General features: G+C 39.8%; 1 protein-coding gene across 4 annotated transcripts in view; it reads left to right on the forward strand.

The window, feature by feature from the left end:
* Cp (ceruloplasmin) overlaps window positions 1-14,692 on the forward strand; it is a 50,602-nt gene that overhangs the window by 10,567 nt on the left and 25,343 nt on the right. For all 4 annotated transcript variants that reach the window (XR_003710756.1, XM_028762851.1, XM_028762852.1 and 1 more), the window contains exons 6-14: window positions 144-315; window positions 2,033-2,172; window positions 3,188-3,340; window positions 4,387-4,583; window positions 6,816-6,966; window positions 8,593-8,805; window positions 10,246-10,453; window positions 11,420-11,559; window positions 12,870-12,998. Coding sequence is in view for 3 of the 4 variants with exons in the window: in XM_028762851.1 (XP_028618684.1) it covers window positions 144-315; window positions 2,033-2,172; window positions 3,188-3,340; window positions 4,387-4,583; window positions 6,816-6,966; window positions 8,593-8,805; window positions 10,246-10,453; window positions 11,420-11,559; window positions 12,870-12,998 (1,503 nt within the window). In the remaining variant the exon portion in view is untranslated. The remainder of the gene's footprint in view (window positions 1-143; window positions 316-2,032; window positions 2,173-3,187; window positions 3,341-4,386; window positions 4,584-6,815; window positions 6,967-8,592; window positions 8,806-10,245; window positions 10,454-11,419; window positions 11,560-12,869; window positions 12,999-14,692) is intronic.

Genomic DNA, 14,692 nt, shown 5'->3' on the forward strand with positions numbered 1-14,692 from the left:
TTTTAAAAGTAACTTTCCACCTGTAGTCTGTAAACATGTTTATCATGGTTTGTTGTATTACCTGTGTGGATTGATTCAATCTCTACATGCTGCCTCTTGAGCAATTGTCACTATTCATCAGAGCCTTCCCTGGATTCTTTCAGCCGGTTTGCAGGCCTTTTTCCAGGTTCGTGACTGTAACAAGCCCTCGACAGCAGATAATATACAAGATGGACATGTGAGACACTACTACATTGCTGCTGAGGAGACCATCTGGGACTACGCTCCTTCTGGGACTGATATCTTCACTGGAGAGAACTTAACAGCTCTGGAAAGGTAGCACTCCACAAAGACCATTTCCTTTATGATGAAGGATGTTAAGTATTTATGTAGGGCTTATTGGCCATACATTAATTTTCTTCATAGAAATGTCCGTTTATATCCTTTGTTCAGTTCTGACTTGGGTTGTTTCTGTTGATATTTACTAGTTGGGAGTTCCTTACATAGCCTGAATATTATCCCTTCATCAGACACTCAACAGAGTATTTTCTCCTGTTGTCTAGTCCTTCCCTCACCGTATGGTATCCTCTGGTTCACACAAGTGACTCTTTGGATATGTCAGGCTTGTTTTTATAAGATGATGCATTCTTTGCATTTTTTCATCTTCCTTTCCTATTAGCTGCTTTCCACAAAGAAGAGAAGGTAATATCTTAAAAGCCAGCAGGCATCATGATGATGACCCAGTGGGTAAAGGTGCTTGCTGCCAAGCCTACACACTGTCCTGACTCCCGTTCCTTCACCAAGGCACTGAATCACTGGAGTCTACATTTCTCTGAAAGCTGTCTTCTTTCCTCCATCCTCTTCACCAATATAACCAAATTTCTCACTGTCTTTCACAGAAATTATAATAACTGTTTTCTGACTGGCCTTCTTCATACAGTATTTTATTTCCTAACATTTTCTCTAAGCATCTATTGGAGGAATTCCCCTAAAATACTCATACTGAAGCCTTAAACCCTTCATTATTGCCATGGAATGGAATATCAAAGCCTTAACCAGGTCCCCTTGCCCACCTCTCTCTCTAAGCGTCATTCCTAACTCTTCTGCCCAAATCCTCTGCTTCTGCAGTGCTTTCTGGGCTCATCTTCTTCAACTGTGGGCCATCATGTGAGACTAAGCAAATGAATATGGGTATCACAAACATTTTGTCAACAGTAAAAGTTTTCTCAATGTCCAACAACCAAAAGCTAGTTTAAAATCTAATACATCATGAATCCAAGGTGATTTTGACAGTGCTTCCCTCTGTTCTGCCCCATAGCTTCTCCGTAGCCTTGGACCGACATGTACAACATGCACAATTTGCACACTGCATGCTGCTCTGTGTCGGCTCAGATTCAAGGCTACTGCATGTTATGAATCAGTTTTCTGCTCTTATACACAAAACTGCATTGTTTTGCCACTGTCTGCCAGCATGCAAGTACAACCTGATAGATGTGATGCATCTGGATGGGGAGTTCACTTACCCATCACTATTTCACCAACACAGTACAGAGGTCCGGGCAAAAAGCTGGTGCCAAGCCATTTGTCAAACAAAGGAAGAGATGAATAGGGTGACTCTGTAAAAATAATATCACTTTCTAAAATTGAATTTCTTTGTTAGTAAGTGGGAAGAAAACTAGCAACTGCACTATCACCTGATTTCTAGCAAATAAAGGCAGGCACTAAGCTGATGCTTGTACCCAACGGAGAACAGCGGCTATACAAAGGGGTAAAGAGTCTACTATAGAACAGGGATGACATAGTCATACTGAAATTTGTTCTCACTTCACTTTAAACTGTAACTTTCTCCTTGATTTTCTACACCTTCACCAAACCTCAAGAGTGGTCTAGGTCTGTGTGCCTCTTTAGTGAAATTAGTATGGACCATTGACCATGGCAGCCATGCGGCACTAAGCACTAGGCTGACTCTTCTCCTCAGTTAGAGCCTTAAGTAAATCGCCACCTCTATTCTAACTCCACACCAGAATCAACCCCCTTTTTTTCCTTTTGGCAGTGATTCGAGGGTATTTTTTGAGCAAGGTGCCACAAGAATTGGTGGCTCTTATAAAAAAATGATTTATCGTGAGTACACAGATGGTTCCTTCACAAACCAAAAACAAAGAAGCCCCGATGAGGAACATCTTGGAATCCTGGGTGAGTCCAAGCTGAACATGCATGACTAAAGCACTTTCTTCTTGGCTATCCCAACCTCAGGAAGAACAAAAGTGTCAGGACCTGCAGTATGATTCTTACATAGAGGCTGGGGAGATTGGTATAACCCGACATAGCAGCTCACTCCTGTCCCAAAAATTATCAGTCATAATTTTTCACTATTTCATTATATCATGATGGCTGCAAATGAGTACTTATCTCTTCAGAGAGATAAGGGAAATTGTTTGAGTTGGTTTAAATAATTGACTTAGCCAAACGTGCACTTTCTCAGAAACCAAATGTGAGCTTACTAATGAACCTGGCTGGATCTGTCCCAGGGACTGCTCGCAGTTCCGAGTTCTCTCATAAACGGTAAACACAGTCTAGACTAAGGAGTCAGTCTTTGTCTTTATCTACCAGCTGGGTGTCTTTTGAATTTGACTTATTATTTTTTGCCTGCTCCTTTCTATAAAATTGAAACAATAGCGGTTATTTCCTTGTGAAACCGTACGTAGTAAGGGTTAGATGTAAGCCATGAACACTTAGAAGAAAGGATAATAAATGCCCTCAATAAATGTCTTTTTGGATATTACATCAAGCATTTGTGTACTATATAGCTATATCTTTACTCTAAAGTTGGTAACATCAGTTTTAGAGTTTTACATTCTAAAACACTGTTATCTGTCACATCCAACTTAAACTTACCATAACTGAGGGCGAAGGCCACACAACCCAGATCACTAGGTTGAAGAAAGTGTAGATACTCCAGGTATTTTATAGGTGTGTAAACACTATAAATTAGTTTTGTGATGTGCAATTTTTACTTACTTAAAGAAAAACAATAGCCAAAGTAATTTCTCTCAAGTTGGATAAAAGAAAAAAAATACTTGCCTTTTTTTCAAATTTACTACATTGTAGCAATAATAGACTTTTAAAAACACCAGGCTTTCCAACTTGTCAGACACACAGTTACAACCTATGTCCCAGGACAAATAATGTATGCTCTCTTTGTCTCTAGGTCCTGTCATTTGGGCAGAAGTAGGAGACATCATTAAAGTCACCTTTCATAACAAGGGAAAACATCCTCTCAGCATTCAGCCAATGGGAGTAAGACTCACCAAGGAAAATGAGGGAACACACTATGGCCAACCTGGCCACTCCTCAAGGAAAGGTGAGTAGAGAATTCAGTCCTGAGAAAGCTGAAGACAGGATACCAAACGTTGCCCATATTACTTTTAGGAATAATACAAACAGAAAGTAAAACTCTTTCCTATCCTTTCCAAGTAGTTTACAGAATTTTGTTGTGTCTTAATTGGATAACTACTGACAACCCTAATGAGAATTAAGCTGTATCAATTATACATTTCTGAAATACTATTAGGTGAATTTTTTTAAGGTCCTGCAATGTTAAGGTTAGAGGCTCATTTTAGGATATTTGAAAAATACAGAAAGCTATAATCAAAACTATTAGAAACCCATAATTTCATATACATATAAGTATGTGTATTTAATCTTTCTGCTTTCATCTGTGTATATACAACATATATTAAATATGGTTGAGTTTATACTGTATAAATATACTGGCATTATAGTTTTGTGATGTTTGCTCTTACCATTATATACATTTATTAATATGATTTCAGTGATACAAAATATCCAACAATGAGAATATATTCAAATAATTTCATTGAAACATATCAATGAAAGCTCCTAATTTTGCTACCAACTGCAGCATGACTGTAGGCTGGTTATCAAAGCTCTCTGGCTTCGCTTTCAGGTGAATCTAGATAATTCGCAAAGGATCACAGGCTAAGTTCCTTTCAATTCTACTATTACTTTCTGTCCAGTTTGGTCTACAGAAAGTGAACTGATTACCCACAATTGCCAGGCACTGCTGCACCTGACAGAAGGATAGAGGCGATGGTATTTACCTTCAACATTAGCTCTGCTTGAAAGAAAATAGACATATTCCATATCTGAACACAAAGAGGGAGATCAATCTTAGGTACACATTTGGGGCTTCTTGAGTTTATCACACCAGTATGACAAATGTGACAAGTAGCACAAGGGGACGGGGGAGGATTCTGCTTTAATTAGAACCAAGGAACTTAGAGGTGTATTATTAAACCTAACCCATTCTGTGACTCTGTAGTCACATTTGAAAGCACATATGTAACTATCTGCTGTGACTATTCTTATATCCTTCTCCTCAAGCAGCTTCCCATGTGGCTCCCAAAGAAACCTTTACGTATGAATGGACTGTGCCCCCCACAATGGGACCCACTTATGCAGATCCTGTGTGCCTATCTAAGATGTATTACTCTGGCGTTGACCCCACCAAAGATATATTTACTGGACTTATTGGGCCAATGAAAATATGCAAGAAAGGCAGCTTACGTGCAGATGGGAGACAGGTAAGCCCAGGCAGGGGAGAGGGAAAATGACACCTAATCTGCTTTATATTGTACTATAAGAATAATTCTAGGCTTTAGTCACCAACGATTTTTGTATTATTTTAAAATTTTCTCCAATTTATAAGATTTATATTATGGTTGAGCATAGTGATGTACACTTGAAATCCCAACACTATGTATGGTAAGGCAGGAGGATCAAAAATGTGAAAACACTCTGGTCTTCATAGTAAGATCATACAGTTTTTAAAAGTATTATACATTTATTTTTCTCATAGAAATATCTCAAGTGGATTAGAAATTGCATTGTATATGGAATGCATACGGTTTTGTGATAAAATTAGCAATAAAAAATAACCTTTTGACTCGCCACCACAATCCCATCATTTTTAAATCTACATAAGTATTTTATTATGTATCTCTGGAGATAAGGGATCCTGTCATGTGATCTGTATGCCTCTAGTCTCAGCATCTGGGAAGTCCAACGAGAAAAAGAGCTCAAGACTATCACCAGCTACCTAAACAAAAAAAAAAAAAAAAAAAAAAAGCAAAATTATACAGATAGGGTCTTCTAAACTGGGCCTGGAGACACATGCCCTGAGCCCTAGTGCTTGAGACAAGAGCACCACATTTAGCCAGGAGCAGAAGCACTCACCTTTAATCTCAGCACTTAGGTGCAGAACCAAGTGGATCTCTGTAAGTTTGAGGCCAGTCTGATCTATAGATCAGAGTTCCAGGACAGTCAGGGCTACACAGAGGAACTTGTAAACCTGTCTCAAAAAACAAAAATAAGAACCAGGAAGGGGGTGGGCAGGGCAATCACATTTGAGGCAAGTAGTAGGAACTTTCCCATGGAGATGAGAAAAAGTATCTGTTCAGCCCCAGACACTCCATCAATAGCCCAAAGAAGTGATCCTACCCAAGTCTAGGTCAGTGAACTGGTGACTTTACTAAAGTTACTTACAGGAACACGAGTAACTTAAGTGTATCTAAATCATCAAGAAACTCAAACTAGGCAACCCTCATCACTGATGGAATTCTGTGAAGGATCTGTCAACTCTACATATTAGTTAGCTGCTTTCACTTTGACAGTCATGTTCCACTTGAATGAATCATAAGAGAAAGAGAAACAAGGCTTTAGGATTCTCTTCCCTGAGAGCTCATTCACTTTGGTTCCACGGACTGATTGTCTTCTGAATGATTGGACTATTTTCTAAACTAGATAGTATTTCTACTTGTTTGTTTGTTTGTTTGTTTGTTTTTCAAGACAGGGTTTCTCTGTATAGCCCCTGGAACTCACTCTGTAGACCAGGCTGGCCTCAAACTCAGAAATCCGCCTGCCTCTGCCTCCTAAGTGCTGGGATTAAAGGCGTGCGCCACCACCGCCCGGTGTATTTCTACTTTTTGTTTATTTTGTTTTAACCTGCCTGAAGGGTGTATGGGTCCATCTTCTAGCTCCTTGGCATGCCATTTCCTCACTGAAGATGATCTGTGTGGCCTATAGGAATTCTTACTGGAATTCTTTCATGAATGTGGAGGGCATCTTTCCTGATTCTAGGACATAGATATTACCACATTAGTTTTTTATCTCTGCAACAAAATATCCAAAACAAATAACTTAAAGGATGGGAGTCTATTTTGGCTCTTGGTTTTAGAGGGTTCAGTCACAGTCAGCTAGTTCCATTCAATTTGGGTTGTAGTGAACCAGACATGCATATGTTAGAAGAAAGCTTTTCATCCTCATGATAGATAGCCAAGGAGTCTACAAGAGGAAGGGAGAGAGGGGCGGGGAGATGGGACATCAAGGGAGACAGAGAGAGGAGGACAGATTCTACCATATTCAAGAGTACAATCTAAATGACCTTGTCCCTTCATGTCGGCCTAACATAAAGTCTCCATTACGACCCAATAGCCACCAGCTAGGAACCAATCCTTTAACAGATGACTTTCGAGATATTTCAAATCTAAACTATAACATGTACAATTGAATAACTTAGTAGTTCAATTTGTATGAGCAATATTGACATGAAGGAAGAAAGTTACCTTAGTAAACCATAAATCCTCAAGAGACACCAGTGAAAATTTGGGTGACCAAATGGAATATATCATTGGCCAAGTTTAATGGGGAACTGAAACCTCTGTTCACACTTCTTGAAATGGTTTATACAGAGTATTGTACATAGAAATCTTTTGCATTACTTTTCTATCTTCATCTCATGCTATTTTTATTTGCAGAAAGATGTAGACAAGGAGTTCTACTTGTTTGCCACAGTATTTGATGAGAATGAGAGTTTACTCTTGGATGATAATATTAGGATGTTCACAACTGCACCTGACCAGGTGGATAAGGAAGACGAAGACTTTCAGGAGTCTAATAAGATGCACTGTGAGTGATGCGTCTCCTTCACCTGCCCAGGCCACTTTAGTGTTGCATAGATAATGGTATCAGTTAAACCCCAGTGAACAGCATCTGTCAGCATTACCTTATATTCATTACATACAGCAAACACTTACTAGAACTCTGATGGCAATATCTTTGGTTATAAAAAGTAAACAAACAACAAAACAAGCAAAAAGAATCTCCCTATGGAATAACCAGATATAGCATACATGCTAATTTGATGAATGTGTCATCCATCTATCCATTCATTTACTTATTGGGTTTTTTGAGACAGGATTTTTTTTTATGTAGCCTTGACTTTCCTGAAACTGGCTCTGTAGACCAGTATGGCCTCAAACTCAGGCATATCCAATGTATCTTTTTAAAAAAATTATTTATTCAGAGGAGAGTGGAAATGGAAAGGAGAAACAGAAGAACAGAGAGAGAGCTAGTATGTGGTACAGTGCCTGTGGAGGTTGTCGTAGGACAACCTGCACAAGTCACTTTTCTCTCTCCAGCATTTGGGTTTCAGGGTTTACTTGAGGCTGGTAGGCTGACCATCAAGTGCCTTTATCAATTGAGCTTTTTTGTTGGCCCCTGAATGTGTCTTTAAAGTGTGGTCCCTAGATCAACAGCCTGTTTTACCCAAGAGCTTGTTTGAGTTGCAAATTCTTGAACTCACTTTTGAGTTGCTGAATTATAAACACTGGAATAAGTCCCAGGAATGTGTACTTAACAAATCCTTTACCTGGTTCTGATGGCATACTCTATTGGAGAATAGCGGGTTAGGCGCTTTTCTCATTTGTAGCCCAGTAATGACAGGTTCCTCTTATTTTTCAATGATCCAAAAATACGAACTCTGTGCCATCCTGATTTTTACACTTGATTGCTCATCAGAACCATGTTACAACTTTTAAAATTATTAAAATCCAGGGAAGCCGCCAGCCATTTTATTTAAATGAGAATGAGCATCAGATTTATTATGCTTTAGCTATAGTCAGTATTGTAGTTGGTAGAAGTAAAAATTGTAAAGTTGCAGTACACACTAATTTTTTTAAGCTGCAATAATTTTAGTCACACTATCCATAATCCTCACTTTAAATTCTACAATATCATCTTTTGGGATAAGCAGTGAGAGAAACTTTCCTACACACGATTTTTCCTATTTATTTCCGATGAGTCAGGGACTTTTGCATGTGAAACAACAAACACACGGCCAATGTGTGACACCCAGGATAAGCAGGTGTTATTCCCTGAAAATGTGTGATACCCAGGGTAAGCAGGTGTTATTCCCTGATAATGTGTGACACCCAGTGTAAGCAGGTGTTATTCCCTGATACAGTTGCTCACAAACATGACCTTTGATAGAAATGAGAAAAACATCCTGGAATTCAATTCCAGCTGAAAACACTGAAATCCCCAGAGTGGTAGAGACACAGAAGTCCATGCTATGTGAACTCAGATCTGCTCCCTGTAGCCAGGCTGCTCTGGGGTCAGCAGAGGCATTTCTGACATATACACAATGGAGAAACATAAATGTGTCCTTACATGAGGAAGTCATGACAACATCTTATTTAACAGGATATGCTATCTTCAAACCTTTTTCTCCTCCCCCTCCTCCAACATTTGCAGCCATGAATGGATTCATGTATGGCAATCAGCCTGGCCTCAATATGTGTCTAGGAGAATCCAGTGTGTGGTATTTGTTCAGCGCTGGAAATGAGGCAGATGTGCATGGGATATACTTTTCAGGAAATACTTATCTGTCCAAAGGAGAAAGAAGAGACACTGCAAACCTATTTCCTCATAAAAGTCTCACTCTTCTGATGAAGCCTGACACAGAAGGTATATTTCTCTTATAGGTCACTGCCTCAATTATGATTACTATTGAGGAACAATCATGACCTAAGAAACTTGAGGAGGAAAGAGTTTATTTGGCTCCAGCTTCTGTATCACTGTTTATCGCTGAAGGAAGTTGGGAGAGAACTGACCTCCAACAGGGCAGGAGCTGATGCAGGGGACATGAAGGGGTGCTGCTTACTGGTTTGCTCCTCATAGCTTGTTCGGCCTGTTTTCTTATAGAACCCAGGCCCAGCAGCCCAGGGATGGAACCACCTACAAGATGCTGGGCCCTCTCCCATCAATCACTAATTAAGAGAATATCTTATAGGTCTTATAGAGGCATTTTCTCAACTGAGCATCCCTCCTTTCAAATGATGTTAGTTTGTATCACATTGAAATAAAATTTGCCAAGATGGTAAATATATGTAGTTTTGGTTGAAATCTCTATAAAATAGCATACTGAGTGATAAACTTTCAAAGCCTCCCAATTCTCTTAAGAGGGTTACTGGGCCACTGATGTTCAAGCAGACATCAGGTGAACCTAGTTCCAATACATGGGTGGAGTAAGATGGTATAAAGACAGAGACAGAGCGGGGAAAAGGAGGAGAGAGAGAAAGAGAAAATGGGGGAGAGAGAGAGAGAGAGAGAGAGAGAGAGAGAGAGAGAGAGAGAGAGAGAGGAAGAAAGAGATAAAGGGAGAGAGAGAGAGAGCAAGAGAGAGAGAGAGAGAGAGAGAGAGAGAGAGAGAGAGAGAGAGAGGGAGAGAGAGAGAGAGAGAGATTGAGATTTTCTTCTTTGAAACAGCAGACTCTCAAGAGATGATCCCCTTTCAGTTAAGGTCCTTTAAAGATGGGAAAAGCAGGCTAGAAGAAACAACTCCTGCATGTGCTCTAATGTAACTTTCATATTGCCTCTACAGCTTTGATGTGGGGTTGGCTTGTTGATGGCTTACAATTGGGAATTCTATACTAAAATTGTAGCCAAGCACAATCAGACACATCTGTGGGCCTGGCTCTCCATGATTAACTCAACTTGAAACAAGGAGGGAAGAATGTTAATCAGATTATGAAAATATACTAACCTGTTTATAGCCTTACTTGATTCACTGTGTGCTACTCAAGATCAGGTAACTGTAAGTCCATGAGTAAAACTAAGGAGAAGGGGGTGATGGGTAAGAGTGAGAGATAGTCTTAAGCATGAGCTTTGCACTCATCTGTGAAGTTCAGGCAGGGAGACTAACAGATGTCCTCAGACAGATACACCCTTTGCTGGTTCTTAGGACAGTAAAGAGACTTCTGTGTCTGGAGGAGAGTGAGCAGTGGGTGAGTCAGGATCAAAGGTATGGAAAGTCTGATGATCGGAGGTAATAATTCATGCTCAGAAAGTTTGGGAAATAAAAATACTGAGCAAAAATGTGACAAGTTTCCTGTTTTGCCACTCCAGGGACTTTTGATGTTGAGTGTCTTACAACAGATCACTACACAGGTGGCATGAAGCAAAAATACACTGTGGACCAGTGCAAGCAGAAGTTTGAAGATTTCACTGTCTACCTGGGAGAAAGGACCTACTATGTTGCAGCAGTAGAGGTGGAATGGGATTATTCACCAAGCAGGGACTGGGAAAAGGAGCTACATCATTTGCAAGAGCAAAAGTAACTTTCCAGTCTCAGATTCCCAGAGCCTTGCTGGTGGACTGCCTCTCACCTTCAAACTCCTCCAAACTGAGAACAGCTACAGTGTGGCTTACTTCATCCTCCTGGTTTCATTGCTAGTATAATAATCAGTCACTCTATAGCCTTAGATCTGCTGTGTGCTTCTTAAATACTTAGCAGTTTTTTTCTACTAAGATCTTAATCAAAGCTACATTCAAAGCCATTAAGGATACAAACACTGTTAAAAAAAAAAGTATTTAAAAAATCAGAAAGAATAAATCCAAGTCAAAAAAATGGCCTCAGGAACATTAGAAACATTCATCTCAGTACCATGTGGCATCACCTGATGCTCTAAGTGGCCCCCTTCCCCCCAGGCGTGCCTCCTCTAGCACGCCATTTTCATTATGTGACATCATGTGAACATGATCTGAGGAACTAGTGTGAGCAGTGGGGCAGGGAGACTCAGGGTGCCCTGGCTGACACTGGCTAGCTTCATAGTTTGATTTCAGTGCTAAGTGTGGTCTGAGAGAGACAGGGCTAAAAGGCTGTTTCTATGCTTGAATAAAGTGGTTAAAAGAAATCATTTAGTTAACTAAAACTTTTTTTTAAATGTGCCACTTCAGTTCTTATTGACTGAAAATACTGCATTAATTCTGATTGAGTGGGAAACCAGGATGAGATGATTTGATCCATGCCTCTCTTTAGGGGCACAAGAACTCCTTTCTCCAGATAGTAAGGATCAGTGTATCAGCTCAGCTAGACAAGAGGCAGGGCCAGGACTGAAGCAGCAGCACACTGGACAGGCCTCTTTATAGCACACCTCACTATTTTAAAATCTTTTTTTTCTCACTGGGGTGGAAAATAATTTTTAATGAGTATAATTATTCACAAGAATTTTTACTCAAAACTTAATTTCTCTTCTTTCATGAAAACAAATACTAACCTACACTGGTTCTTCATTTCTAGTGTTTCAAATGCATTTCTGGATAAGGAAGAGTTTTTCATAGGATCGAAGTACAAAAAGGTTGTGTATCGTGAGTTTACTGACAGCACATTCAGAGAACAGGTGAAGAGAAGAGCTGAAGATGAACACTTGGGCATCCTCGGTAAGGTGACAGCCCTATCTTGGTAGCCTTATGTTAGTGCCAGGAGCTGCCCGCAGCATCATAGATATAGGCTGCATTTTCCAGGTTCATATATCAAAGCTATTCAAACCAAAACAAAAAACAAAAACAAACAAAAACAAACAAAAAACCCCCAAAACCCTCATTCAATTTATAAGAGAGAGAGAGAGAGAGAGAGAGAGAGAGAGAGAGAGAGAGGGAGCGCGAAGTTTGTGTTTGCTAAAGAATACAGATTATATCACTTATTTCTGTCAGGAATAATGTATTATTCCATTATGCCATAGACTGATACAATTATTTATACTTGATGCCTATAGTTTTGGTGAAGTTCCTAGAAAATACCTCTGAATAAATACCTGAGCCAAATTCTCCTTTTTATTCCACTAACCCCCACCAAAAGAAGCGTCTCTTTTACTTGAAAAATTAAAATGTAATCAGTTACAAGAAAAAAATATATATGGGGATGAGACAATGGGTTTCCTTACACGGGATCAGGGGAAAGTTACCTTCAGGTTTTCAGGAGCCACATTAAGGCAGAATGTGTAATCTGAAACCCATGAGGTACTGCACTCTTAAACCTTCAATGGTTCCGCAGGATCAGAATTTCCCTGGTAAGATCCTCTAGATCAGTGGTTCTCAACCTTCCTAATGCTGCAACCCTTTGTGGTGACCGCCAACCATAAAATCATTTTCTTTGCTACTTCAAAACTATAATTTTGATACTGTTATAAATCATAATATCTGTGTTTTCTGATGGTCTTAGGTGACCCCTGTGAAAGGGTCATTTGACATCCTAGGTTGAAAAACACTGCTCTAGTGCTATTGGCACTGTTGAGGATAACAGAAGTACACAGGTAAAGCTCCAGGTATCTGTAGAGCAGAAGCTGAAGGGCCGGCTTCAACCTTGACAGCACAATCCTTTGGTAACTTCATGCTCAGCTTAAGTCCAAACACTGAGTCCTGAGAGTAAGCTATGCAAAGCAACTCCTGGCCTGCCACCAGCTCTCCCTGTTAGACGTCTGACCCTCTGGGGATTTTAGGCTCATCATCCTCTGGAACTTTAGATAAGAGATACACTATGGTCTTCAGATTTAGAGAAGCCATCTCTAGTGTTCTTATGCACATCTTCTGGGACCAGAAATAAGACCGTAATGGACTGTAAAAGCACAAAACCATGGGCAAAAAAGGGAGAGTACTCCATCTTGCACACTGAAAAGTTATGTGATTTTTTGCCTTGATCACTGACAGAAATTCCAGTCTACTAAGCTGCCCTTCCATTTCATTTTTACCAGGTCCACCAATTCATGCAGATGTTGGAGATAAAGTTAAAGTTGTCTTTAAAAATATGGCAACCAGGCCATATTCAATACATGCCCATGGGGTGAAAACAGAGAGTCCCACAGTTGTTCCAGCGTTACCAGGTACTGGGCAGAGAGGGATGTATCACACAGATACCACTCCACAAATGCTAGCTGTTGTAAAGAACAGTCTTTCCAAATGAGGAAAGGAAGGTGAGCACAGCACAAACGATACAGGGAACAGCTCTGTGTGGATGCTTGATCACACATCTCTCTCTCACACATACACACACACACACACACATACACACACACGGTTGTACCAAAACAATTTGCCGAACAGCTATAAAACAAACATGAAGGTACTAGACATTTACAGACATGGAAGACTAAATTAGAACACTCAACTAGAACATATTTGAGGTGACATCTTCCGCACCACAGGGTAAAATGTTCACATATCAGCCTCTCAGACAATGTCTGCAGTATAGAATTTTAAACCCTGGGTATTTGTATCTGGCACGTCCCAGGAGCACAACAGATGTTTAACTGAGATAAAAAACTGAGATATGTGATACACATCAAAATAAAAAATAAAATGGCTTGACAGAAAAAAGTTTTTAAAACTTACCTAAATATATCAAACAAGAGTGCTCCATAGAATTACTTATATAATTTAAAGAAAGATAAAGTAAAACTTCCCTCTTGATCCTCTAAGAAAGATGAACATAGATAATATTGAGTTGTTAACAAAGCTGTGAAAAGACTCTTCCGAGTAAGAGAGTAACAATGGTATATGTTAGATAGGCCCATCAGTAGAGCCTGATATGGGTGAAGACACTTAAGTGATACGGAGGTGCAGCTCAGGTAACTGTGGGATAGTATTTCAGGCCTCAAAGTGAGAGGCTTCATGTCTCATAGAAATAGTAAGGAACCCAGAGATAAGAGCAGTGAAGAGGGGAACAGAGTGTTAGCAGATGGGAAACAGGGAGAGAAGGGAGCTGAACAGAGAAAGGACCTGGGGGCTATGCTTAGGATTTAAGGTATTATACTATACACTCACCTAAGGATTTGAGTTAAAGGAGATTTATCTGATTAAGGATTTTAAGAAGCTTTTTTGGCCCACTCATGAGTGACTATAAGGGAGAAATAGCAACATTAAGAGTCAATTAGGTAAATCCTGGTGGGAAAAAAAATTCCCAGAATTAGAATGAACAAGATTTGCCATGGTCCTGAACCAGATGAAAGGGTAAGAGGTCACGATACTACAATGCTACTTTAAAGTGATACCAAAGGGCCTGCTGGGAATTGGGCACTGGAGTCAAGGAAGGAGGTGTCAAGGATGAATCTAAGGCTTTGGGACTCAATCCCTGGTAACAGAGCAGGCTGGAAGAGTAATTTGTAGAAATAAATGCGGTCAGCAGGAGATGGTTGGTCTCACATTTACATTATATGTTTAAAATTTACATTATATGCTCTTAATGAAATTTTCTGCTTAGACAAAGAATGAAAAATTGGAACTAAAAGTGATAGTTTGAAGACAGGGGAAAAGCCTATACATTCCTTAAAACCAGACCTCAATTCTTGCTCCATTCCCTAGTATAGGATTTCAGACTTCAGAGTGCTGATCTGATAGTGTTATATGTGCAGGAAATGGTAAGGTCTATGTAAACAAATCAGGCAGAGGGCAGTCTGGACAGGTGCATGAATGTAGCTGAAAGGTCTGTGGACAGATATTCAGGAAGTTCTGTGGCAGAGTAAGAAAAGATGGATCTATGCAGTTTCTTCAAACCATGACATGAAAATGACTACCCTTT

The sequence above is a fragment of the Grammomys surdaster genome, unplaced genomic scaffold (genome assembly GCF_004785775.1).
Source record: "Grammomys surdaster isolate TR1022 unplaced genomic scaffold, NIH_TR_1.0 62, whole genome shotgun sequence".
Taxonomy (NCBI): domain Eukaryota; kingdom Metazoa; phylum Chordata; class Mammalia; order Rodentia; family Muridae; genus Grammomys; species Grammomys surdaster.